This window comes from Bubalus kerabau, chromosome 4 (assembly GCF_029407905.1).
Source record: "Bubalus kerabau isolate K-KA32 ecotype Philippines breed swamp buffalo chromosome 4, PCC_UOA_SB_1v2, whole genome shotgun sequence".
Lineage (NCBI taxonomy): Eukaryota > Metazoa > Chordata > Mammalia > Artiodactyla > Bovidae > Bubalus > Bubalus kerabau.
The window spans coordinates 41554170-41581991 of NC_073627.1; the positions used below are offsets into that span (position 1 = coordinate 41554170).

At 46.5% G+C, this 27822-nt stretch overlaps 1 protein-coding gene across 1 annotated transcript; it reads left to right on the plus strand.

Moving 5' to 3' along the window:
- The first annotated feature begins 574 nt into the window (after positions 1-574).
- TLCD2 (TLC domain containing 2) lies at positions 575-12394 on the plus strand. The gene is made up of 6 exons (XM_055576956.1): positions 575-1192; positions 3232-3411; positions 4690-7342; positions 7566-7648; positions 7866-7948; positions 8516-12394. The coding sequence occupies exons 3-6, from the start codon at positions 7167-7169 to the stop codon at positions 8966-8968; spliced, it is 795 nt and encodes a 264-aa protein (XP_055432931.1). The 5' UTR covers positions 575-1192; positions 3232-3411; positions 4690-7166; the 3' UTR covers positions 8969-12394.
- Positions 12395-27822: the final 15428 nt, after the last annotated feature.

Genomic DNA, 27822 nt, shown 5'->3' on the forward strand with positions numbered 1-27822 from the left:
TTTTCCGATTATTATTCAATTTTTTTGGCCTATGTCCCCGCCCCTCTATGCTCTGATTGGCCTCTGGGGAAGGAACAGCCTCCTCATTGGTCTCCACCTCTGAAATCTCTTCCCCAAGTAGGCCTGAGTCAGTGAAAAGCTTCTGGGGGGCGGGACAGAATGGGGGTATCGTGCTGAGGACGGGGTTGCTGGCCAGTTGCACGTTGGCCCGGCCCGTCCCCTAGTTTCTGACCACAAGTCTTCCTTCTACCCTCAGGTGAAGACTGTGCTATAAATCTTTCTTTGGGAAGCTGCTGCTTGACAGGCTTTGTCTCTCTGTGACTGGGGCAAGACATCTACCAGAAGTTTCCTCTGATTAGGAAGGCCCTCCAGGAGGAGGAGTGGATTAGACCTCTCCAAGAGAAAGCTGAGGCCAGCGGAGGTGGGCAGTCCTCACTCCTCCAAAAGTTCCCAGGAGTCCTCATTTCAAAGGAAGAGTCTGTGTGCCCTGGGGCTGATTTCCACCTTCAGTTCTCACTCCTGCAGCCTCTCCTGCTCTTCCTGAGAGAAACATCGCCTCCTGCAAGAGGTCAGTGAATCCGTTTGGGGGCTGTCTAAAAGAACCACTCACAGCTCCGAGAAGGAGGGGCTGTAGCCCTTTAAGGAGTTCGCCGGGATGGATTCAGAGATGAGTTTAAAAATGCCAACTCACAGAGCGCGCTGGATTCTGGGAACGAGGTGTCAGACCGAGAACTACATTGACCAGTATGCACCGCAAACACACAGGCCTCGACTTCCTTCTGCTCTTTAGGACTCGGGTTTGACGTAGCGCCCCTCTAAGCAAGTAGCTTAGACGCAGGGCTAAGCCACACCTTTTTACCTATTGGCCAGCTCTCGAGTTGGTGGGCGTGGCTTAGCCCTACTCCACTCGGCAAAGGGGTGGCCTCCTTGCCAATCAGAGCTAAGACGGCCAGGGAGGCGGGACCAAGGCGAAGCGCTGGCGCCCCCGAGTGGGTGTAGTCACGCTGCCCAGCAGTGGGCGGTGATTGGCCCTGGGCGGTGCAATCGCAGTTTGTGCGTCACGACGCCGCCAGCTGATCGGAGACTGGAGCCGGTGTGTGCTGGGCGCTGGGAAGAGACAGCGCCGCCGGCCGTGGGGATCGGACGCACTGATTTGCTCCCCTACCCTCAGCACCCCCCCACCCAGCACCAGGTGGGTGTGAGCTGGGGTCCCGGCAGCACAGGAGGGAACCGTGCTAACGGGGTAATGGGGGAAAGTAGGGTCCTGACGGCCACACCCTGCCCTTCCGGGGGAGGGGTGAGGGGGCGGCGGGGGTTGGGGAGTTCCGGGGGAGAGGGGCCTTGACTGGCTGGAGTAGTGTGTCAGGAGGTTTAAAGAAGGAGTCTGGGACAGTAGTCGTGCAGAAGGTTTTGCGGAGTAGCTGGGAGGAAGACGAGGGGCCAGAGGGCTGGGGGCGGCTAACCTCGGCGCCCTCTGGTATGAGGATACGGGATCCGGCCTCCCAGCTTGAGGAGGATTTGGACAGGGCGGGTAGCGGGGAGGTGCTTTGCCTGTGCCGGCAGTCACTGGGTCAGGGCCAGTTGAGCGCCCTGGCAGGGAAGGGGTCTCTGGGCGGGCCAGCCCCTCCTCTCGTTCTCTCCAGGGGATGTTATGTAAGGGGGGAGGGGAGAGGAGTAGGGGGCGGCGGTGCGGGGGCCTTATGCAACCCAAAGGTTAGGGTTTCACCGCGGGTTGGTGGGGGGAGCAGGCAGAAGGAGAGCCTGGAAACTCTAACCTTCCCCCCTCCCCAGCCTAACTGGCCGTCTTGAGCCGAGAGAAGGTCACCTCTGCACCTCCCCCCAGCCTGTCCGGTTGTGGGGCCCCTAGCCCAGGCCTGGCCCTGACCGCCTGGGAAGCCGGCTGCCTGGGTGGGGCGCCTGGGTTAGTCATCACTGGGCTCCCTCTCTCCCCACCTCTCGGCCAACTCTTGGCCCCTCCCCGTGGCCTCTGGCTAGGCTATTGCCCCCACCTCCCTCCGGCCCTAGTTCCAGCCTCCAACTCATTTGGCCTGTCATCCTGGCTGTCAGACTGAGCTAGGAGCTGTCAGGGTGCCAAAGGGTTGATGGAGCAGCTGGTCAGAGGGTCAGTGCCCTGGGCCCACCCCTCCCTGCAGCCAAGGGCACCTGCTTGGCACAGACTCTCAGCAGCAGCTGAGTCCTATGGGCTAAACAGAGCCTGCTCAAGCAGATAGGAGTGGGAAGGAGTTGAACTGGTCACCTGGGAGAAGGAAGGTGCCACAAAGTTCATGCCTCCCAAGAGGGTTTTGTAATTTGAAAACCTCCCACCCTAATCTCTCTTTACCCTCTGAGTATAGATACCTAAAGGCAAGACCACCTTGGCCCCTCACACTGGCATGGACCATGCCCTTCGACAGAGTGTCAGCACAGACCCACCCTCCCAAGCTCGCAGCCTTCAAGCCTGCCACGCCCCCAGCCCCCTCCCTGGGCCATGCTGCAGGGCCCGGCTTTTCCTGCTGATTCATGCGTTGGAACTGTGGGGGCGGGGCTTGGAACTTGGAACAAAGTTCAGACATGGAGGGGCCGGCAGACAGCCTGGAATTCATACCAGATGTACCCGGAATGTGCAAGCGGAATGCCTGGCATTTAAGAGTCCTGGGGAAGCTGCCCAACCACCCTGCCCTACCTCCCTTTCCTCCAGCCTCTGGTCCCCTTTCCTCTCCTCACAGTCCCAGGAACCTCTGCTGACCTTCTTTGAAACCCTAAACCTCCTCCCTTCCTTACTCTTCCCCAGATGTAGGCCCCCCCAAAACTCTTCTTCCTGCTGAATTCCCTGAGACTGAGTCAGTTGCCCTGATCCCTCCCATTTCTGGACCTGAGGTACACCTTCTCACCTAATACCTGGGTAACTGGTGGAGGGTGTCCAGGCTCCCCGATCCTGCCCTCTCAGTGCTGAGGAGGCTGGAGGCTGCCCTGTGGGTAGGTGGGTAGCCAAGGCAACATGGGGTGAGAGCATATCCAGGTTTCTACAGCCTTCAGTTCTGGAAAGAGGAGCAGGGAAGTAGGTTCAGAGCTGCCTCTTGTCCCTTGCTGGAGGCCCAGGTCAGAGACAAGAAGCCCTTCATTAGAAGGTTGAACATCCACTGGAGCTGGACTTTGAGGGCCAGTGGGACAGTGTCCCTGTGACATGGCCTTGCTCATGTCTTTCCCATTTTTATTTCCTTTCCCTTTTAGGAACCTGTGCCTCCCACATCCTCACCTGGCTGAGCCGCAGTAGTTCTTCAGTGGCAAGCTTTATGTCCTGACCCAGCTAAAGCTGCCAGTTGAAGAACTGTTGCCCTCTGCCCCTGGCTTCGAGGAGGAGGAGGAAGAGGAAGAAGAGGAGAAGGAGCTGCTTTCCCCCTCCTCTGGAAGGTGACAGAACTGGGGCTGGGAAGGTCTGAACAGTGAGAGTAATGATACCTTTTAGGGAAGGGAACCCTGTTCAGTTGGAGAACCTTGCCCCAGATTGACCCAGCAAGAGAGAAAGTTTCAGATCAGAGACCCTGGCTGAATTGAGGAATAGAGGGCTCTGAGTACCCAAGCTTAGTTGGTCTTTGATAGTGGGAAGAAGTGGAGCAAAGAAAATCCTGCCTTCCCCTTTATGCAAATGTCTTTCCTGATCCTCCTTCCTTCCTTGCCCCTCATTCCTTCCTACTGGCCTTTCCAAGTTCAAAAGTAAGTTTCTTCTTCAGGGAAAAGGTCATACTGAGTTGCCCATCTGAGTAGTCATCTCCCTGCTCTTACCTGTTCCCTGTATTTCCTTAGTCTGGCCCAGACTCTAAATTCAGGGATACTCACCTCCAACGTGGGACCCTTAGGCCTCCTGTCTCAGTTTCTCCACCTGTGAAATGGGGAATCACACAATTGAACATGCATGAAGAAATCAGAAGCCCACTTTTGTGGACTCAGAGCCTGGGCTGTCCTCTGCTGTGGGTGGGAACAGAACAGCTTTTCACATAAGCTGTTGCCCTTCCCCCACCCCTGACCAGAACCCAGCTGGGGCTGGAGGTTGAGGGGAGGGACTAGGGTTAGACCAATGCCAGGAGCCGCTGGGAACTCAGTCTTGGCATTGACTTCCCACCAAGCAAAGGTGGCTTAGGCTTCCCCTGCCTCCCAGAGCAGGACCACAGCCCTGATGGGGTTCCAGCTGCCACTGCTGACTTCCCCCACTTTTCAAGGATAGGGTGTGAGATTCAGCTCAAGCCCATGCAGGCAGGAAATTCTCCTCTCCAGCAACCAGAAGAGATGGGTTATGAGATGTGACCACTTTAGGGGCATCAGGCAGAATAAAACTGCCACCCCCAGCTCCTGATCTAATCTCACCCTTGGGCTCATGTTCTGGTGTGGTTCAGCCTTGGCCCAGTCTCCCTGCCTGAAGGTAATCAAGTTCAGGGGTTACTGGAAGCTGTTTGTTCTATTTGGGGGCAGGAGTTGTGCAGGTAACTGGATCCTGTTCTCCACTTTTGAGGAACAGATTTAGGAGAGAGTAGCTCATTGAACCCACCCTTCTGCAGCCTAAGCTGGATGTGAGTGGACTGCAATAGAGGAGGGTGGGTAGACTTGAGTCCACTCACAGGCTGCAACAAAGGTTGCTCTGTCCCTGGACATTGCTTCCGTCCTTTCTTCCCGTCCTTGCTTCACGGGCCACAGTGTCTTCATCCAGCCTTGGGTACATGGCTCTGCCATCCTCACCCCTCGTGGAGCAGAAATGAGGAAGAACAGCCTGAAAACACAGAGGCAGACAGAAGACCAGTGAAGGACCAGGCCCGGAGAGCACAGGACCCTGTCTGGACATCCTGCAGAGGGGGGCCCATAGAGGCCAGGAGCGCCCCCAGGAGGAGGGAGGACAAGCCACCGTCCATCGAGGACAAGCTTCCAGCCGACTACTTTATTCTCCGTTCCTCTCCAGTCTTTCTGCCTCCCTCAGAGACGTGGGACCATGTTGAAGTGTCCTTGACTTCATCCTCCTGCTCCCACCTTTCCTCACCATGTAATTTGTCTATAAGCACCGTAGAGGAGCAAGAGCCAGCTGTGAAAGGACATATGCAGAAAATTCATAAAAGAAATTCCAATAGATAAAATCATGGGAAAAGGTGTGCTTCGTTAGTAATTAAAGAAAGGCAGGTATAGCTGGAAGCATTTTTTCCTGTAGCCAACTGTAAGAGGAAAAATAAGACCCAGTTATTGACAAAGAAGTACTAAAATGACACTCATATGTTGCACACAGGTATACAAGTGGGTAGTCTTACTGATGTCAGTTGGGTAATGTGTGCCGAACATCCTAAAAGTTTCATGGCCTTTGATCTAGTAATTCTATATTTGGGAATGTATCCTAAGAATATAATTAAAGATTAGTAATAAGATGTTCATCCCAGCAATGCAGTAGGAAAAATTGAGAACCAACTATGCGGTTGGGAATTCATTTCTTTTTCTGCTGTGATGAAAATTTGCGAGAGGGGGTTGCTTGAGTAAATTGTTATGGATCCACCCAGATGGTGGAACACTGTGCAGCCATTAAAAGTCATGTAGGAGAGCATTTGACTGGAAAGAAAAATGCTCTCTGAATATTAAAAAGGTTATAAAATGATATGTATTATGTGATCTCAATTTTGCTTTTTTAAATATGGGTGTATACTTATAAGACAGTTTTAAAAAGACTGCAGACATACTCCAAATTGTTAATAATAGTGGTTATCTTTGGATGATGGAATAAAGTTGTAATTTTCCATTTGGTTTTCTGTAGTTGCCAAATTTTCTACATTAATCATGTATGGCTTTCATATAATAAATAAGATTTAAAAGAATCAGTGTAATTTTTAAAACTTCTGGAGAGGTGGGTGTGGAAGAATGAAGGGATCCCCCCAGCCCCATTCACATAATGGGGTTTTGGTGGAGGAGGGGAGTTGTGAGAACATTTGTGGGAGCACCTATTGCTTTATGAATTTTATTCTTTGGGAGTAGCTGGAATCCACTCTTTGTACAGGGAACAGCTGTTGCGCTGACTTGGTGGCAGCCACCTAAAGAGATGTAGAGTGGATGGAGTAAAATGGAAAACAGGAAGAACCTGTCACTCTTCAGAAGAGGAAAAGTTCCCCGCCCCCAAAGCTGAAAGCTTCTGTATAATCCTGACAGTCCAGCTTCTGAAAGCAAGATGTGGCTTTTTCCCTTTGACTCTTCCCCAATCTTGAGATAACCTTGTGTGACCTCTCCTTGCCTCCTCAAATTGGCACAGATACTCACTCCTCCCCTAATGGGTACCAAGCCCTGGCGGGAGGGGGCGGGGGGTGCTTTTCAAGACTAGGGCTGAAAGGTTCCCTTCTTGATGAAAGGGTCCTCTGTAGGGGAGGGGCCCTAGTGGGTCGCTCTTAGAGAAAGGGCGTTGTTCCTTATGAGAGGTACCATGTCAAGGGGCAGGACTCCTGGAGTTTACATGGGGTTGCTGAAATGTGTTCAAGGTCTGGAAACCTCGGGAAGGAAGGTGGCTGGAAGGAAGTGAGGTGCCCCAGTGTCCTCCCCCCTCCCCCCCCGTCCCACAAACTGAGACCAGGGCGGGGCGCGGGGTAGAGCGATGACGAGGTTTATGCCCGTAGGAGCGGGTTTGCCCTGGCCTCTGACTTCAGGACTGCGTGGGTAAGAGATGGGCAGGAGGGACAGCAGGTGAGAGGTGAGAGCAGGTGAAGTAGGTGGAGGTTCATATGGCTGGGCCTCTGAGAGTGTCAGGTGAGATTAACAAGCCATTTCCAGATTTGCGGGGACGTGGGGACACAAGAGGGACTGGGAAGACCCCTGTCGACATCCAGAAAGCCTCCTTAAGCTCCGTTTACGGGTCTGAGCCCCAGAAGCCTCCTACCCTCTATCCCCCTCGAGGGCGGCACGCGATCGGCTGCTGTGGCTCAAGGGGCGGTGGCCCCATGGCTTCTCCAATCACCGCCCAGCCAGGGGTTGGGGGCGTGGACGAGACCTGGAAAAGTTAAAGCCGATTCCGAAGGCGGGTCGGGCGGGGCACCTAAGGACCCAGCCTTGCCAGGAAGCCTGATCGCAGTCTCCGCAGCCGGGTGTTGGATGCGTCGGGGCTGAGAGCCTGGGAGCCCCAGGGACCGATCCGGACCTAGCCCGCCCGCCAGGCCATGGCGCCCTCTGGGCTCCTCGTCACCGGCGCCTCCTTTGCCGCTTTCCGGGGGCTGCACTGGGGGCTGCAGCTGCTGCCCACCCCGGGATCTGCCGCCCAGAACCGTTGGAAGTGGAGGAACATTTGTGTCTCCCTGGTGCACAGCTTGCTTACGGGGGCCGGGGCGCTGCTCGGGTGCGAGGCTTAAGAGGTTTCGGAGGCACCGTGGCGAGGGCGAGGGAGGGGGGCGGTTGGCTGGGATTAAAAGACCCGGGGGCATCTTCAGAATCCATGAGATCTCCAAGTGTCTGAGGCTGGGGTGCGTTTGTGGATGAGTGGGTGGTGTCGATCCGTCCACAGCCGGAGAATGGATCCGTGTCCACACAGACGGTGACCATGGCTCCCCCGTCCCCTCCAGGCTGTCGCTGTACCCTCAGATGGCCGCCGACCCGATTCATGGCCACCCTCCCTGGGCTCTGCTGCTGGTGGCTTTCTCTGTGGGTGAGTCTTCAGGGAAAGCTGGACCAGTTTGGGGCAGGGGGCAAACTTCCAGAAGTCATTCCAGGACTCCTTCGCTCTTCCATTTCTTGATGGAGTGAAATGTTTCTGGCAGCTTTACTGAGAGGAAACTAAAGAGCAGGGAAAGGTGGAGATTCTTCTCCAGACTGGACACTGGCTTGGGGGAAGCCTAACAGCAGCCTCCCCTCCTTGCCCGCAGGTTATTTCCTGGCAGATGGAACTGACTTGTTGTGGAACCAGACCTTGGGCCAGGCCTGGGATCTTCTTTGTCACCATGCACTGGTGAGACTTGGCAAGCGGCGAGACAGGGAAGGAGGCGTGCCCAGCCTGGGGGTTCCTGGTCTCTCATCAGCTTTCTGTCCTGTGACTTCCCCCAGAGTTTCCGACCCCTGCTGGCACTTGATCCTCCCAACCTTGGGCTGAACTGCGGGGAGGGGATTACTGCTGGCCAAAGCTGGAGTCAGCACTGAAGTCTCCCAAGGAGACTGGATTCCCACAGGTGTCCAGTCTATCGCAGAAACATTGACTATGGAGCTTCATAAGAAGGGGGAGTCCCAGTACTGGGAGTGGGGATAGGGTGTGAAAGCACAGGAATGCAAATTGTAGGGGGCAGACAGCCCGGAGCCAAAGCTGCTCCAATTCAATTCTATGGAAGGGCTGTTTCAAGGCCATTCAGGCTTCTAACATAAGGGTAAACATAAAGTTGGCTTTGTTGGGGGCTCTGTGGGAAGTGCCACAAAATGCTTGGGAACCCTTCTTGAAGACTGGGATGTTGGGACCTGACTGTGTTGGGACCTCATGGGTGGTAGGTCATGGAAGGTCCTCTGACCTCTGACCTCGGCTCCCCAGGTCGTGAGCTGCCTCAGCACCGCCGTTCTGTCCGGCCACTACGTGGGCTTCTCTGTGGTGTCTCTGCTCCTGGAGCTCAACTCCATCTGCCTGCACCTACGCCAGCTGCTGCTGCTCTCTCGCCAGGCCCCATCCCTGGCCTTCAGTGTGACCAGCTGGGCCGCCCTGACCACCCTGGTCCTCTTCCGCCTAGTGCCGCTGGGATGGATGAGCCTGTGGCTGTTCCAGCAATGCCACCAGATCCCTCTTGCTTTGGTCATCCTTGGTGGAACTGGACTGGCCTTTGTGGGTGTCATGAGCATCAATTTGGGCGTCCACATTTTGGTCAGTGATGTTTTGCGATCTCGGCCCTGCCCACCCATCCTTGGAAACAAGGAAGCCAGGGGCACCAGGACTGATTGTGATGGTGAGGCCATCACCAGGGATGATTCCACTCTCAGCCTGAAAGACTGAGCCTCAGGTTCCTCCTCTGCCAGGCCTGGGGGAGGGAAGACTAAGACCAGGAGATGCTGGTCTTCAATGCACTATCCCCCAGGGACAAAGCCTGGACTTGGTTTTCAGTACCTCAGTTCCTCTTCCAGCTAACTCCTGCATTCCTAGGATCTGAGGAGAAATGCTAATATTCATGGATGGGTGGGAACCTGGGCGAGAAACTGGTGATGTTTCTGGTTCACTGAATCCCATCATCAGATTACTGCCCTTTTCAGCAAACTCATTCCAGAGGTACAGCCTGTGCTACCAATAAAGGGTAGTGGGAGACATGAAGCTGGATGAAACGGCCAATGGGAACAGAGACTCTGCTTTAGCACAGGAACAGATGACGAAAATGGAAGTCCTTCTAGGATCAGAAAGAGATCTGGTCAGAAGGGGTGAAGATCAGAGAGAAGAGAGACCTCATCCATGACCAAATCATGGCAGAGGGAGGAGGGTACAACAGGTGCTGTGTAACCAGTAGGGATGGACATAACAGTTGCTAAGAGACAAGGAACTGGTGATGTTTCTGGTTCTCAAAACCATATCATTCTGTTTGTATTTCAACCTAGTCCAACTGTGTCCAGCATCCTCCTTTTACCTTTTTTTAGTGTCTTTGGACCTTTTCAAAGAAAGTGCAGATTCTTAGAGGATTTCTGAGATTCATTAGAGGAAGGAGCACCTGGCTAGGTCTGTCTTCTCCAAACTGTACTAAAGTCTAGAGCCATAGCAGGAACTCAACCACCCATTCTGGGTGCCCCATGTAGGGTCTTCCCAAGCTTGGGCTTTCATGGAAGAATGAGGTCAGAGGCAGAAGCAAATGAGGTGAGGCTTCTACTTGGATGCAGAAGCATTAAGGAATATCTGACTCTCTTCTGGGATTAATTTGAATGCTCTCCTTTCTCCTCTGCTGCTTCTACTTCATTTTCTTTTCTTTTTTTTTTTTCTATTGCAAAAGACACCTCCCTTCTGCAGGCAGAACATCCAAGTTCTGTGAAGTGTAAGCAGATGAAGGTTGCGATTCCACTAAACAATGGGAAAGAAATAGATAACCCTTAATTATCCACAGAAAAGATACAGGAGACAAAATCGAGAGAAAGATAAAAGCAAAAAGCTGAGCTAGAGAGAGACAAAGGGAATGAAAGAAACAGACATATGCAGACGGAAGGACAGATAAGAAAAGATTTGTTGCATAGAAGAGACAGAGACGAAGAGAGATGGAGGGCAAGACACAATCCTTGGCAGAAATTTCAAGAAAGTCTGTTATAGATACTGAGAAGAACCAAAATCATAGAATTGGTTAAATGGTCATAAAGAAAACAAGCAAAGTAGAAATAAAGGCTGATGGGAAGGGACCCCAATGGTGGAAGATACAGATAGTCTAGATGGTGAAATAAGGAGAGTGAGTGACAAGGAGGAACCACCAGATCCTGGGGAGACAGGTGGTAGTGGCTGATAGATTAGCAGAGTGAGAAGAAAGAGGTGGTAATAGAGACCAGTGGGGGACTTCCCTGGTGGTCCAGTGGTTTACAATTCTGCACTTCCAATGCAGGGGGCATGAGTTCAATCCCTGGTTAGGGAACAAAGATCCCAAATGCTGCATGGTGTGACCAAAAAAAGAGAGAGAGAGGTGAAGATTAGTCAGGGAAGCTGAGAAGCAGAACAGAAGGTAGAGGAGGCAGTCAATGGAAAGATTCATTGACAGAAAAAGCATGCAATATGTTGAGTTGGAGACCGGCAGAAAGACAAAGCACAAACAGCTACAGGCATAACAGAGACAAGAACTGAGAGGCAGAGGCTGGTAGGACGATGAGAAGTAAGACTAGGAAATGGGAAATGACCCAGAAGAATAAGCAAAGGGACTGAAGAGAATCAGAAAAAAGAGGACGTGGGGGCAGAACGATGAAATAAACATTCAAAGAAAAGAACTAGAAAAAAGAGGGAACATATAGATAGAGGAAAAAACATAGAGAGGGGACAGAGAGAGAGAGAGGAATTGTGAGATATCCCCATCAAAGAGTCATTAAAACCAAGGCACAAAGGGGAAAAATGACAAATAGAGACAAGGAGAAACTGCAACAGTTGGAAGTAAGCACAGGCAGAAAATAAGAGCAGAGGGTTTGAATGTAGTCAGACTAAAACCAGAGATGCAAAGGTGTAGAAATTGAGATAGAGATTTCTTTTTTTTTGGTCATGCCATTTGGTGTGTGGGATCTTAGTTCCCTGACTAGGGATCAAACCTGTGCCCTCTGCACTGAGAGAGTGGAGTCTTAGCCACTGAACCACAAGGGAAGTCCCAAGACCTAATAAAGTAGTATCTTCAAAACTCAATTGTCATTTTAACCAAATGCCTTGATTAACAAAAACATTGTCTCGAGCTTTCAAAGAAAAATGTGACAAACGATGGGAGGAATCTGTTCCCAAACTATGTGTTGATGTCAGTACTGAATCATTTCAATCCCTACACCTTTTCTTCAGTTGCTGTCATGAATTCACAGTTCAAGTGAGTTCCCCTCTTGGGAAAACGTGGTAGTATCTATGAAGGGTGCCCAAGATGGAGAGAGGAAAAACCATCATAGAGGGAAATATGAGGTGAGAAATGGCTATTCCTATGGGTTAACTCTTAAAACATAGGAAGTGATTTAGGTAATTGAGAGGCAGGGGGCAGGACATAAGTGGACACCTGAAGAATTTGGGATCACACACAATTTTCCATCACAGTGACCCAGTGAAACTTCAGGAGGGTGGGACTGGACTGTGATTATAATTGAGTAAGTGGACATCTCATCAACTAGTGTTATATATATTGTGGACCAGATATAAATGATGTGAATCAAAGAGGCATAGTCATTTGAGAGCCTAGAAAAGAGAAGCTAAAAAATGCAGAGGTTTGCAGATGCTAAATTTGTTACAATGAGTTGGGTTGCCATGGTGGAGGTTGGCAGATGCTAAATTTGGTACAGTGAGTTGGGTTGCCATGGCGGTGCTCTAGCAGGCCTCACCATGGCCCAGTGAAGTGGTCCTCAAGACTGACTCCATACTTACCTGGCAGGGGAGATGACATGATCGCAAAGATTGACTCCATACCCACTAAGCTACTGGCTGATAAATTCTTTGTCCTTTGGCATAAGGGAGAGGATTTCCTGGATGGGAAGCATTGATATTTTATGGTTTCAGAACACTATCCTGATCAAAAATTAATAAACTGCTATGTAAATAAGATCATCAGTCTTTTGTGAATATGGTGACTTTAAGTCACTTTTCTTGGTTTATAATGTGATGCTGGCTCATGGAAGCTTCGCTGTGAGAAGATCTCTTGGCACTAACTCTTTAATCTACAAAGCCCCAGAGCCTCTACTCTGAAAAGGCGAACCAAACGTCTTCAGTAGAATGGACTTAGAGCAAGAGAAAGGATTCAGACAATTTAGAGTGATTCTCAAATGCCAAGGGTTGAATCCAAAAGAACCTTTTAAATTTATCCTGAGTTAACAAGAAAATTAAATAGAAATATCCATAACTGAGTTGTCAAAGCCTTGTTATATGTAAAATCTGGATTTGTTCGGCTGAAGGTTAGGAGCCCTCACTCTCCAGGTGATTACACAAGGGAAGTTATTCTCTAAAGAGCTGCTCCTTCATTGAAGTGCAGTATTTGTTCAGAATCATTAACGAAAGTCACACCATCCTAGGCTGAACATGTGTCATGAGCCTTCCACATGAGGCACCTTTGATACCTTCTCTCATTTAACCGCACACAATAGAGACATCCTATATACATAAATATATATATATATTTAATTTTTGGCTGCACTGAGTCTTTGTTGCTGCTTGCAGGCCTCCTCTAGTCGCAGTGAGTGTAGGCTACTCTCTAGTGGTGGTGTTCGGGTTTCCCTTGTTGGGGAGCACATATTCTAGACACGTGCACTTCAGTATTTGTGACCTGTGGGCCCTAGAATTCAGGCTCAGTAGTTGTGGCACATGGGCTTAGTTGCCCTGCAGCATGTGGGATCTTCCTGGACCAGGGATGGAACTCATGTCTCCTGAAATGGCAGGCAGGTTCTTAACCATTGTGCCACCAGGAAAGTCACCATCCTATTTTTCAGATAAGAAAACCAAGATAACTTACTCAGGATTACCTAGCCGGTTAGTGACAGGGCCTAGACTCAAGCCCATACATATGTTTGTTTTCTATTATAGCACCTGTGTCCAACATCTGCTATTTTTGCCTGCTTAGCTCCTCTCTCCCTCTCCTCTCATTGGGCATGTGACTCAGGGCTAGCCAATCTGAACACGGTATCATTTTTCCTTGAGATGAGCCTATGACTTGGGCAGAACTGTGAGCCTCCACACCTTGCCTTCTGCTAGAACTTTTGGCTGAGATGCACTATGTGCTAACATCGTTAATCCAGGTTGATATAAGATAACTTCCATGAGCATGAAGCCAAGACAGAAAAAAAGATTCAGAATACAGACAGAGATTTCTACCATCATTTAAATATCTGGATCAAACTCTACCTGAAGCAAGAACTCCACCCCCCATCCCCCGGACCATTCAGTTACACAACTCTAAAAACTCCCAGATTTCCTTTAGTGAGTATGAACAAATTTTTTTTTTACTTGTAACAGTGAGTCTTTATTAATATATGACCTTCAAGATTATCTTACCATTTAATTTCTTAATCCTTTTTATTTGTATTTTATTTATTTATTTTTGGCCATGCCTTTTGGCTTGTGGGGATCTTAGTTCCCCAACCAGGGATCAAACCCAGGTCCTGGCAGTGAAAGCACCAAGTTCTAACCACTGATCTGCCAGCGAATTTCCTTGCAGAAAATTAAAGCCTAGAAAAGTTAAGTGAGGGGACTTCCCTGGTGATCCAGTGGCTAAGATTCTGTGCTCCCAATGCTGGGGGCCCGAGTTAGATCTCTGGTCAGGGAACTAGATCCCACATGCTGCAACTAAGAGTTCGCACACAGCAGCTAAATATCCTGAATGAATGGCACAACTAAATAAATAAACAAATAAAAATTTAAAAACAAAAAAGAAAAGCAACTTATCCAAGCACACCCAACTAGTTTGTGGCACAACCAGAAGAAGAATCCAGGGAACATTCTGATACACTATTTTGCCCCTTTCTTTATAGGAAGCCTGAGAAAGGGAGAAACCTGTAGAAAGTTGACAACTGAAGATCAGTCAAATCAGACAAATTGTCTTTGAAGTGGTATTTATAATTCAGGATGCTTCTTCAGCTGGAAAGCCAGACTTCTATTCACCAAGTATTGATTTCTGCGCTTTTCAGGAATGCGGTCATTGCGCAGGGCAGAGGTCCGTTTCGGCATTCCCCTGACAACACGAACATCACTTAACTCAGTGTTGAGAGCGCATTCTTTCCCTCCCTCTAACCAGGTGAACATCTATTTCTGCTTTATTGACTATGCCAAAGCCTTTGACTGTGTGGATCACAATACACTGTGGAAAATTCTGAAAGAGATGGGAATACCAGACCACCTGACCTGCCTCTTGAGAAACCTGTACGCAGGTCAGGAAGCAACGATTAGAACTGGATATGGAACAACAGACTGGTTCAAAATAGGAAAAGGAGTACGTCAAGGCTGTATACTGTCACCCTGCTTATTTAACTTATATGCAGAGTACATCATGAGAAACGCTGGGCTGGAGGAAGCCCAAGCTGGAATCAAGATTGCCGGGAGAAATATCAATAACCTCAGATATGCAGATGACACCACCTTTATGATAGAAAGCAAAGAAGAGCCTCTTGATGAAAGTAAAAGAGGAGAGTGAAAAAGATGGCTTAAAGCTCAACATTCAGAAAATGAAGATCATGGCATCTGGTCCCATCACTTCATGGCAAATAGATGGGGAAACTGTGGAAACAGTGTCAGACTTTATTTTTTTGGGCTCCAAAATCACTGCAGATAGTGATTGCTGCCATGAAATTAAAAGACGCTTACTCCTTGGAAGGAAAGTTATGACCAACCTAGACAGCATATTAAAAAGCAGAGACATTACTTTACCAACAAAGGTCCATCTGGTCAAGGCTATGGTTTTTCCAGTGGTCATGTATGGATGTGAGAGTTGGACATAAAGAAAACTGAGTGCCGAAGAATTGATGCTTTTGAACTGTGGTGTTGGAGAAGACTCTTGAGAGTCCCTTGGATTGCAAGGAGGTCCAACCAGTCCATCCTAAAGGATATCAGTCCTGAATATTCATTGGAAGGACTGATGCTGAAGCTGAAATAACAATACTTTGGCCACTTATGCAAAGAACTGACTCATTTGAAAAGACCCTGATGGGAAAGATTGAAGGCAGGAGGAGAAGGGAACGACAGAGGATGAGGTGGTTAGATGGCATCACCAACTCAATGGACATGAGTTTGAGTAAACTCCGGGAGTTGGTGACGGACAGGGAGGCCTGGTGTGCTGCGGTTCATGGGGTCGCAAAGAGTCGGACACAACTGAGTGACTGAACTGAACTGAACCAGGTGGGGGACAAACCTTCCCTGGTCACATCTTCCACAGGAAGTAGACGCTGAAATGAAAGTGATTCTCAGACTGAATGAGCTCTTTTCATTGAGATAAGAATGCAGGCCGTGTGGACTTTAAGAGTAGAAGACAGGAGGTCATTCTTTTTTTTTTTTTGGTCACGCAGCATGGCATGTGGGATCTTAGTTCACTGATTAGGGATGGAAGTCGTGCCCCTGCATTCGAAGCACTGAGTCCTAACCACCAGATCCCCAGGGAAGTCCCTAGGAAGTCATTCTTACAGAGTGAAATGAGAGGTTCCTGCAGCGGTTCTTCCACCCTGTCACCATCCAACCCCAACACAGGCTCTGGCATAGTAGCTGACATTCCAAGGATGGTAAATGATTCCTTTGGATTCAACTTTGTCCTGTCATTCTGACCTGCCAGCCTGTGCCCTTGGAAGGGCTCCTTCACCTCCTTGAACTTCACTGGTTGGCACTGCTAATCCCTGGGGCAGAGAGACTGGCACAGAGGCTTGCTGTGCCCCAGATCCCAGGTCAGGGCACCACTAGAGGATGGAGAAACCAAGGAACAAGAATTCCACAGATTCCTGCTGCCGTGTTGGCCCAGAAAGATACTGCCCATCAGCCCTTCTTAGCTTCCCTCGGCAGCTTGTCCAGACGTTGTTTTCTTCATGCTCGTGCCCTTCCTTCCCTAACCCCAGCTCTTCCTAGAATCCAAATGTTTCCACCCTGGTAGCAAGCAGGGGTTGGGGGCTGGGAGCATGGAGGAAATGGGGGGAGGGAGAGAGGGGGGCCTAGCCTAGGGTAGCTGCTGCAGGCTTTCCTTGACATATATTGAATTTTAAAAATTCATGTGAACTTTGCAGTCTGCTTCAAAATCTTTTCCCATCTCTTTTAATATAAAATAACACTTGAAATCACTTAAAAGTTGTAATACTTGAAAAAAATTTTTTTTTAATTTTACTAAATGTCAAGTGAAACTGTTGGTGTTAGGATCCACGAAAATGTTCTGTTTTATTTTGTGGCTCTATGATTGGCACACACCACTCTATTTTTCCTTTCAGCAAGTATTTATGAAGGTCCATAGGTGATGTAACAGTGAGTAAACAAGACAGAGACCAGGCTACAGGGAGCTACAAGGAGGATATGGTTGAAGTGGGAAATTGAGGGACTTCCCTCATGGTCCAGTGGCTAAGACTCTGAACTCCCAATGCAGGGGTCCAGGTTTGCTCCCTGGTCAGGGAACTAGAACCCAGATGCCGAAACTAAGAGTTTGCATGTTACAATGAAGATCAAAGATCTTGCATGCCGCAACTAAGACTCAGCACAGCCAAACAAATTAAAAAAAAAATTTTTAAGGTGGGAAATTGAGAAAGTAGGAGTCATCCAAAGGTGGGAAACCAGAGGTAAGGGATGTAGAAATGGGTCATCCACAGATTGAGGATGACCTGACGACATGTTGAGGAAGGGATTGTTGCATTCTGACATTCAAGGGTTTGTCCAGGATGTTTCCTCCCAGACCTGCACCCTCTGCTGTGCTCCTGGTCTGTGCATAGCACCGCCATCAATGCACAGGGTAAGACAGGAACTTAAGAATCACCCTCAAGCCATACCACTCCACCTCCCACTCCCACACACACACATGTCCAATTAATCACCGAGTTCAGAATGGCTTTCACATTCATTCCTTTCCATTTCTCTTATCCCACCCTGGCTGAAGTTACCATCATCTCTACCCTAGGTGACATGATGATGGCCTAGTGACTCCTTTCCCCATAGTGATCAGTCTATGGTTGTTAAAATGCAAATTGGATCATGTCATTCTCTGCTTAATACATCCAGTGTTCCTCCTTTTTCAGATAGATATATAAATCATGATATGACCTGTAGGCTTCTGCATGGTGACCCTTGTCTACTGTCCAGATTTGTGGTACTGTCTTTGTTATTTTTCAGGTTTATTTCTGGCTGTGCTGGGTCTTCGTCACTGGCAGGCTTTCTCAAGTGGCAGGGAGCGGGGGCTACGCTCTCGTTGCCATGTGCGGGTTTCTCCTTGCAGTGGTTTCTCTCTTGTTGGGGAGCACACGCTCTAGGGCTCATGGGCTTTAGTAATTGTGGCGGCCAGGCTTAGTTGCCCATGTTCCTTGCATTGGCAGGTGGATTCTTAACCACTAGACTATCAAGGAAGCCCCATGGTACTTTGTTTCACTTCCCCGCCAACCTTTTTTTCCCACCCTTCCATGCAACTTAGTTTCCTGACCAAGATTTGAACCCGGTCCTGGCAGTGAATGCAGTGAATCCTAATCACTGGACTGCCGGGGAGCTCCCTCTGTGTCACTCTTTGTGTGGCTTTATTCAGTTTATAAAATACGCCGTGCTCCTTCCTTTCTCAGGACCTTGCACAGACAATGCCCAACACCTGGTAGGCTTTCCATTCTCCCCTGTTTCCGTCTTCCTGGCTCCCCTCCTTCTACTCCACCCCCTTTATCTTATACACTCTCACTTCTCATTGGAAGTGCTTATTACAAGTTTAATAGAAGGACTGATTATGAGCTCTTGAGGAACGCCTCTAACATGAAAAATGTAGAATGTGAAAAACAGGGGAAAACACAGAGAGAGTAAAGGCCATTCATGGAAAATAAAACTTGAGGAAAAACTCATTATTTTCCTCAGAGAGGTAAGAGAATATATTGTAAGCATGAAATAATGCTCCCAAATTTTTTTTAAATCCAGTCAGAATTAAAAGAGTATTTAGAAGTGTGATATTGGAAATGAAAAATTCATGGAAGAGTTGGAAGATAAAGTTGAGAAAATCTCCCAGAAAGAAGATATTAGGGACAAAAATGAGACAATCATGGTACCAGTCCAAGACACCCAACATCAAAATAATGAAGAGAAAGAGAAAACTGAGAAAAAGGAAGGAAAGACAGAAAAGAAAAAGGAAATCATAAATGAAATCATGAAAGAAAAATTTCAAAACCAAAGGACATGAGTTGCCATACTGATGGATCATTGAAATTCCCAGAAGAGTGAAAGGAGACAGATTCACATTGAGCAACAACAGAATTAAATTTCAGAACGTTGAGATGAATGCTTCAGAGGGGAAGAGGGAAATGTTACATACAAACACCAGGAATCAAAACGACATCGAACTTCTAAACAACACACTGGAAGCTAAAAGGCAATCAAGCAAGTTCGCCAAAAATTTGGGGGAAATAGAATAAGATATCCAGTCAAACCATCAATCAAGTATGAGGGCAGAATAAAGGTATTTTCAGGCATGCAAAGTCTAAAAACATTTATCTGCCATGAACCCTTCTCAGAAAGCCACTAGAAAACATACTCCATCAAATTAAAGAAGTCAACCAAGAAAGAAGACCCAGACATATTAATAGAAAACAGGAGATCCAACATAGAAGATAGGACTTCCCAGGTTGATGGTGAAAGGGGATCCTAGGAAGAGAGCTATACAACAAATAGAGAGGGAAACTGGATATGCTGCAGCAGCTCATGAAGCTCTGGGAAAGACTTTTTTTGCAGGGGAAGGTGAAATTGATAGACTACCTTATATGTGTGAACATTTTAAAACAGATTTAAAAACTAACGAACAGCCAGAGCGTGAGTTGGCAAAGAATCCATAGGGAAAAAACAACAAAAAACTAAGCAAATACAGCTACTAACTATGGGAAAACAAACAGTTGCTTGGAAAAGGAAATGTAATCATAGTTTACTACTTGAATAAGTAAGCTGCAAATCTGTGGGTGCCTGTGAACAGAGAAGCATAATAAAGTTTGTGTGCGTAATTGTTTTTATTTTTTTCAAGATTTTTTTAATGTGGATGGGTTTTTAATGTCTTTATTGAATTGTGGCACTATTGCTTCTGTTTTATGTTTTGGTTTGGTTTGATTTTTTGGCCACAAGTCACATAGGATCTTAGCTCCCTGACCAGAGATCGAACCCACACCCACTGCATTGGAAGGCGAAGTCCTAACCACTGAACCATGTTTGTTTTACATTTTAACTTCATAAAAAGTAGTGATGATAGCATGATAGCAGCCAGCTGGAAGTGATTGCATTTGACAGAGGGGAGGGAGAGAGGACAACTTTGGGGAAGAGGGAGGGAAGGTGCAGGTTCCCTCCCTATAGCCTGGATCCTTAGCAAAGGGGCGATGTCTGCCCAGGAGGTAGGGCTGTACTTGAAAACTTAGGAAATAATTAAGCATCTCAGAGGCTGGGCACGCACTCCAGTATTGCTGAGTCCTTCACAGAAAGCCAGGGTGGGTACAATAGGTCCTGGCTTCAACAGCCAGAATACTTGGATTTAAATCCCAGATTTTCCACTTACTAATTATGTGCGTGGTCTTGGGCAAGTTACTTGACCTCTCTGTGCCCCAGTTCCCTTATTTGTATAATGGAAGGACAATAATAGGATTATCATGAGAATTAAATGAATTAATGTTAACGTGCTTAGAAAAGTTCCTGACACAGAGTAAATGCTCTGTGCTGCTGCTGTTGCTGCTGCTAAGTCGCTTCAGTCGTGTCCGACTCTGTGCGACCCCAGAGACGGCAGCCCACCAGGCTCCCCCATTTCTGGGATTCTCCAGGCAAGAACACTGGAGTGGGTTGCCATTTCCTCCTCCAATGCATGAAAGTGAAAAGCGAAAGTGAAGTCTCTCAGTCGTGTCTGACTTTTAGTGACCCCATGGACTGCAGCCAACAGGCTCCTCCGTCCATGGGATTTTCCAGGCAAGAGTACTGGAGTGGGGTGCCATTGCCTTCCCCGAAATGCTCTCTAAGGACCAGCTATTACTACTGCATGCACAGTTATGTAAACCTTGATTCTTAATCTCACCAAAGTTACAATCATATTGGGAGTATGGGGTAGTGGGAAGCACATACATGCACATGAGAGGCTCAGGGGAGAGTTGGAGCTCCATTGTTTTATGTGTGTGTGGTTGCTCTGTGGGTTTGTGGGATTTTAGTTCTCCAACCAGGAATTGAACCCGTCCCCCACCCTTCACCGGTGTGAAAGCACAAAGTCCTAACCACCGAACGGCCAGAGAATTCCCAGGATCTTCATCTTCTTCTTTTTTTTTTTTTTTAGGATCTTCATCTTCTACAGTGGAAAGTGAGTAGATAATGCCGCAAAGTAGAAAGTTGAGAAAAAGCGATATAAGCTTATTGCTTGGTGAAACAGAAAAACAGGCCAAAATAATCAGCTAAAATTGGTAAAAGTGATTTCTTTTGGGGAGAGAGAAATAGAGGGAGCATTGTTGGCTGTGCTTTGGAACAAACCATTGGAACAAGTTCTATAAGACTCTTTTAACTTTGTAAAAACTAAAACTCTTCCCTGGAGAAGGAAATGGCAACCCACTCCAATATTCTTGCTTGGAAAAGTCCATGGATAGAGGAGTCTGGCGGGCTACAGTCCATGGGGTCACATGACTGAGCACGCATGCATGAGGAGGGTGGAGGGAGATGGGTTGGTAGCAATAAACTGGTAGAACAACAACAACAAAAACTATGAAAATCTTAAATGTATAGCTAGATATTTAACATCTGTGTTCCCATCTAGAATACAAGCTCCCACCACACATGGCCTCTGTTTGGTCTGCTCTCCTCTATATCTGGGCACCCTGGCAAGGCCAGCACTGGGAGGTGTGCATTAAGCCTTTGTAGAATGAAATCTTTTCAGTGTTAAGTATACCTTGCAAAGACATCCTGCATTGAAGAGGAGTTTGGGCACGATAATCTCTGATGTCTTTGTTGGTTCTATTATTCTAATCTACCTTCTTTCTCATCTCAATTTCTCTTAACCGTCTTGCTTGGTTTAAATTCTTATCTTTTTTCATGTCCAAATTTTCAAATGAATGGTGGATTCCCATTTCCTCCATTGTTTCATGATCCTCCTTGGCAACTGAGAAGCTTCTTCTCCCCTTATTTTTATGACACTGCTCTCCTAGGTCAGAAAACTTTCGAGCTTGTATCCTTTCTCAGTCTTTCTACCTCGTACATCATTTCACATGACAGAGGACTTCTTTTTCTTGAAAGTCTTCCTTCTTTGTGCCTCTTCCAGTTTTTCCAGCTGTGACCTCCCTAGGTTTTTCGGGCCTTTTCTTATTCCAGACTATGTGTTTCTCCAGCCTTCCTCCTCAGTTTTCTGTTATTCTTTTCTCTATGTACTGATTTTTTTCTCTTGGCTTTCTCATGAACTGATAGTTCAATCTCTCTTCTCTGTTCCTAGACTGCCACTTGCATATTTTAAGCCAGAAGGCTCCTTCATCTATATCAGGGGTCCCCAAACGCCAGGATCTGATACTTAATGGTGGCTCAGATGGTAACGAATCTATCTTCCTGCAATGCAGGAGATCTGGGTTCAATCCCTGGGTTGGGAAGATCCCCTGGAGAAGGGAATGGCTACCCACTCCAGTATTCTTGCTGGTAAAATCCCATGGACAGAGAAATCTGGCAGGCTATGGCCCACAGGGTCACAAAGCAGGGCGGTTGGGGGTGGGGGGTCACAAAGAGTCGGATACAACTGAGCAGCTAACACATATAACACACAATAAATATCATGTGTTTGAATTATCCTGAAACCATTCCCCTCAACCCCCAGTCATGAAAGAATGGTTTTCCATGAAACTGATCCGCGGTGCCAAAAAGGCTGGGGACCCTGACCTAGATGACCCACAGTCCCCTCCAAGTCCAGTTTTAAACTTCTCAAACAATGAGGAGACTGGTTTGGCTGCAATTAATAACACTGGCAGCTAATATTCTCTGTTCTGATCTGTTTCTGGTTTGGTCACTTTCCTACTCAACTGAACTTCATCAGATTAACTCAAGACACACTGTGTTTGAACAGTTACAAGGCATTAAGAGACATTCTTAATTCTTTTAGTCTTAGTTTCTTAATTTGCAAATTATTTTGTTGGCACAAGTGTTTTCCATCTTTAAAAGAAAAAGTTTAGCTTTGATTTGGTCCCAGTTTTCTCATCTGTATCATTTATGTTTCTGAGAAGAACATAGAAGATGATATAGCAGTACAGTTAAGAACAGAAGTTCCAGGGACTTCCCTGGTGGTCCAGTGTTTAAAAATCCACCTTGTAATGTAGGGGACGTGGGTTTGATCCAAGATCTGACATGCTGCAGAGCAAGTACTGAGCTTGCACACTGCAACTAAAGATCTTGACAACACAGCAAAAAAAAAAAAAAAAACAAAAAACCCACAAGCTCCACAGCCATTATTTACCATCTCTATTATTTGCTGTCTGTGCGGCCTTAAGCAAGAAACTCGGTTTCTCTGAGCTTCAGTTTGTTCATCTACAAAATGAGGCTAAATAATAGCACCTACCTCACTGAATTATTGTGACAATTAAATGAACAGTTGCATATAAGTTAGAGAGAGCCTGACACATAGTTTATGCAATTAATCAAGTGCCCCAAGGCAGGTTACTCAACCTTTCTGAGTCTGGGTTTCTCACAGTAAAATGGAGATAAATAATATCTATTTCATAAGGTCGTTTTGAGGATTAAGTTAGCTGATTTATTAATTGTTTTGAAATACTTTTTAGTCACCGGGGCTTCCCTGGTGGCTCAGAGGTTAAAGTGTCTGCCTGCAATGCGGGAGACCTGGGTTCGATCCCTGGGTTGGGAAGATCCCCTGGAGAAGGAACTGGCAACCCACTTCAGTACTCTTGCCTGGAGAATCCCATGGAGGGAGGAGCCTGGTAGGCTACAGTCCATGGGGTCGCAAAGAGTCAGACATGACTGAGCGACCTCACTTCACTTAGACTCACATGGAAGTTGCAAAAATAACAGAGAGAGCATAAAGATAAACATATAGCTCAACGGGACAGAATTGAGAGCTTGATTCCATTTATATGAAATATCCAGATCAGGCAAATCTATAGAGAAAACAAATGGTCAGTTGATTTTTGACAAAGAACAAAGAGTAGTCTTTTTAACAAAGGGTGCTGAAACAATTGGATATCTATATGCAAAATAATGAATTTGGACCCCTATGCAAAAATGAATTCAAAATGAATCATAAATAGGTAGAGCTGAAACTATAAAACTCTTGAAAGAAAACACAGGATTGCAAATTAGGATTGCAAACCCGGGTCTCCCGCATTGCAGGCAGACACTTTAACTTCTGAGCCTCAAGGGAAGCCCAGGTGAGTCTAAAAAGTATTTCAAAACAGTTAATAAATCAGCTAACTCAATCCTCAAAACAACCTTATGAAATAGATATTATTATCTCTCTTGGGTTAGGCAATGATTTCTAAGATATGACACGAAAGTCATAAGCAATAGAAGATCTGATAAGTTAGGCTTTATACAAATTAAAAATGTCTGTGCTTCAAAGACTATCACCCAGAAAGTGAAAAGATAATCCAAAGAACAGGAGAAAAATTGTGCATATCATATATATAACAGGAAACTTGTATCTAGAATACATAGAGACAGTTCCATTTTAAAACAGGCAAAGGATCTGAAAGGATGTTTCTCCAAAGAAAACATATGTGATACAACAAGGATGAACTTCAAAGACGTGCTAAGTAAAAGAAGCCAGTCACAAAAGTTAAAAAGTCACTATCTTATGATTCCATTTACATGAAGTATCCAGATCAGGCAAATCTATAGAGAAAAAAAGTAGATTAGTATTTGCCTAGGGCTGAGGAGGGATTTGATTTAGGTCATACCTGAATGGTCTAGTGGTTTTCCCTACTTTCTTCAATTTAATTCTGAGTTTGGCAATAAGGAGTTCATGATCTGAGCCAGTCAGCTCCTAGTTTTGTTTTTGCTAACTTTCTCTATCTTTGGCCGCAAAGAATATAATCAATTTAATTTTGGTATTGACCATTTGTTGATGTTCATGTGTAGAGTCTTCTCTTGTGTTGTTGGGAGAGGGTGTTTGCTATTACCAGTGCGTTCTCTTGGCAAAACCCTATTAGCCTTTGACCTGCTTCGTTTTGTACTCCAAAGCCAAATTTGCCTGTTACTCCAGTTATCTCTTGACTTCCTACTTTTGCATTCTAGTCCCCTATAATGAAAACGACATCTTTTTTGGGTGTTAGTTCTAGAAGGTCTTGTAGGTTTTCATAGAACTGTTCAACTTAAGCTTCTTCAGCATTACTGGTTGGGGCATAGACTTGAATTACTGTGACATTGAATGGTTTGCCTTGGAAACAGAGATCATTCTGTCGTTTTTGAGATTGCATCCAAGTACTGCATTTCAGACTCTTGTTTACTATGAGGGCTACTGAAGGAAAGTTACAAGGCTCAAAATAGCCTGGAGTTAAAACTCCCCTCTGGGTCCTCCCCACCATTCTATGCAAAACAAAGAACTCTCTCACCGGAAGAAAAAAAATGGACATTAAGGTTGATTACGCCCAGCTCCCAGCTGGTCCAGCCTCTGGCCGATCTCTAGAATTCCTTGCCCTAGCGGTTTAAGAGATAACTACTCCGAACAACCTTGGATAAGAACAGGCCCCCTTAAGACAGTAGAGTTCCACATATATGCCTAATATACTTACTCTTTTCTTGGGTTAGTGCAGCAGCTCACTAATCTGACTGCTGCCCCTTCTCACCTTATCAAAGGTGATCTGTTCCTGGAAAGTGCTGGTCTCATTCTTTTTCCAAACCTTGCCTTCTCTAACTCCCTTACCCTACAGCTACTCCATTTCTTCTAAGGGATTCTTGCTCATGGTAGTAGATATAATGGATCATCTGAGTTAAATTCACCCATTCCAGTCCATGTTAGTTTGCTGATTCCTAAAATGTCAATGTTCACTCTTGCCATCTCCTGTTTGATCACTTCCAATTTGCCTTGATTCATGGACCTAACAATCCAGGTTCCTATGCAATATTGCTCTTTACGTCATCAGACTTTATTTCCATCATCAGTCACATCCACAACTGGGTATATTGTTACCCTGCTTATTTAACTTAATGCAGAGTACATCATGCGAAATGGATAAAGCACAAGCTGGAATCAAGATTGCTGGGAGAAATATCAATAACCTCAGATATGCAGATGACACCACCTTTATGACAGAAAACAAAGAAGAACTAATGAACCTCTTGATGAAAGTGAAAGAAGAGAGTGAAAAAGTTGGCTTAAAACTCAACATTCAGAAAACTAAGATCACAGCATCCAGTCCCATCACTTCATGGCAAACAGATGGGGAAACAATGGAAACAGTGAGAGACTTTATTTCCTTGGGCTCCAAAATCACTGCAGATGGTGACTTCAGCCATGAAATTAAAAGATGCTTGCTCCTTGGAAGAACAGCTATGACCAACCTAGACAGCATATTCAAAAGCAGAGACATTATTTTGCCAACAAAGGTCCGTCTAGTCAAGGCTATGGTTTTTTCAGTAGTCATGTATGGATGTGAAAGTTGGACCATAAAGAAAGCTGAGCGCCAAAGAATTGATGCTTTTGAACTGTGGTGTTGGAGAAGACTCTTGAGAGTCCCTTGTACTACAAGGAGATCCAACCAGTCAATCCTAAAGGAAATCAGTTCCGGGTGTTCATTGGAAGGACTGATGCTGAAGCTGAAACTCCACTACTTTGGCCACCTGATGGGAAGAACTGACTCATTGGAAAAGACACTGATGCTGGGAGATGTTGAATGTGGGAGGAGAAGGGGACTACGAGGATGAGACGGTTGGATGGCATCACCAACTTGATGGACATGAGTTTGAGTAAGCTCTTTGAGTTGGTGATGGACAGGGAAGCCTGGTGTGCTGCAGTCCATGGGGTCTCAAAGAGTTGTACATGACTGAGTGACTGAACTGAAGGGTTGAGGAGAAGGAGGTGGGAAGAAATGGGGTGTGAATGCTAATAGGTGCATGATTTCTTTCGAGAATGTTTCAGAATTAGGTAGTGGTAATTGCATAACTCTGTAAATATATTAAAAGCCATTGGATTATATACTTTAAACAGGTGAACTTTATGGAATGCAAATTATTTCTCAATAATGCCATTTAGAAAATAGTACAGTGAGTCCCTGTGTACCCTTCACCCGCTTGAGAACTTCTTACATAGCAACAGGACATAACAGTAGGAGGACAATCGAAACTAGGAAGCGGACATTGGTACAATACCATTAACTAAAACAGACGATATTAGAATTTTAGCAGGTTTTAGAATAATGCCTGGCACACGGTGAACCTTATACAAGTTCTAAGAACTTCACAACACTGACAATGATGAACATAATAAAGATGATACTGGACTTTCTACTGCAGCCAGGTTGATTTATTGGTTGCTTTCAGAATATGCCTTATTTTTTTCTTTCCAAACTCTAACCTTAGCGTTTACCACCACCTGGGATTCCTTTTTCCTTCCTCTTTCTTCACCTCCTCAAATCCCTTATATCACCCAACTCCAACACATTTCTAATACTGCTCCTCTCTTCTTTGAACTACATAAACCTCCACACCAGCCTGTAATGGCCTGGACTCTCCTTTGCATAGGTGTCACTTTCTCCTGTGAGTCCTAAATTCCCATCTAGGTGAAGAATCTGTAAGGATTACAAGTCCTCTACATCCTCCACAATAAACTTGTGTTTGAACAAACTGATCTAAGTCAGATTCAACGTTGTTACCAAAAATGGAGCAAGAGGGATGAAATGTAAAACCAAGACAAGGAGATTGTAGGGCAATTCAAGCAGAAAGACATAACTAAAGAGTTAAGAAGCAGTTAGAGGGTATTCATTATACACTCCAGAGGGTTGCCAGAGACAAAACATAGGAATGAAGAGGGAGGGGGAGAAAATTTTCTGCAATGTATTTCCTCACCACGTCTTTTATTTTTGACGGTTCATTGACTAACTCCTCCTTGACAACAAAGGGTTAAATACCCTGCCCTCGAATTCCCATCACAGAGCATCACAAGAGCTTGGGTTCTTGTCTACCTCAGGGCAACTTGTTGAGCTCCTAGCGGTTGGCTTTCCCCTCTGCCCAACCCCTGATACATTAGTGAGCCTTCAATAAATGATGGCTGAATTAACGACTGAACGCATGAACAAAAGACTGACTGACTCGGAGCTAATACTGCACGTCAAGTCTAAATACAGAAGCCTAGACATAGAGTAAACTGCAAATTTCCACGTGCATGAGTGTTCAGTCGTGTCTGACTCCTGTAGCCCGTCAGGCTTCTCTGACTATGGGATTCTCCAGGTAAGAATACTGGAGTGCGTTGCCATATCCTCCTCCAGCGGATCTTCCCAACCGAGGGATCAAACCCGTGTCTCCTGCCAATCCTGCACTAGCAGGCGGATTCTTTACCACTGAGCCACCTGGGCAGCCCCAAATTTCGACAAATTTAT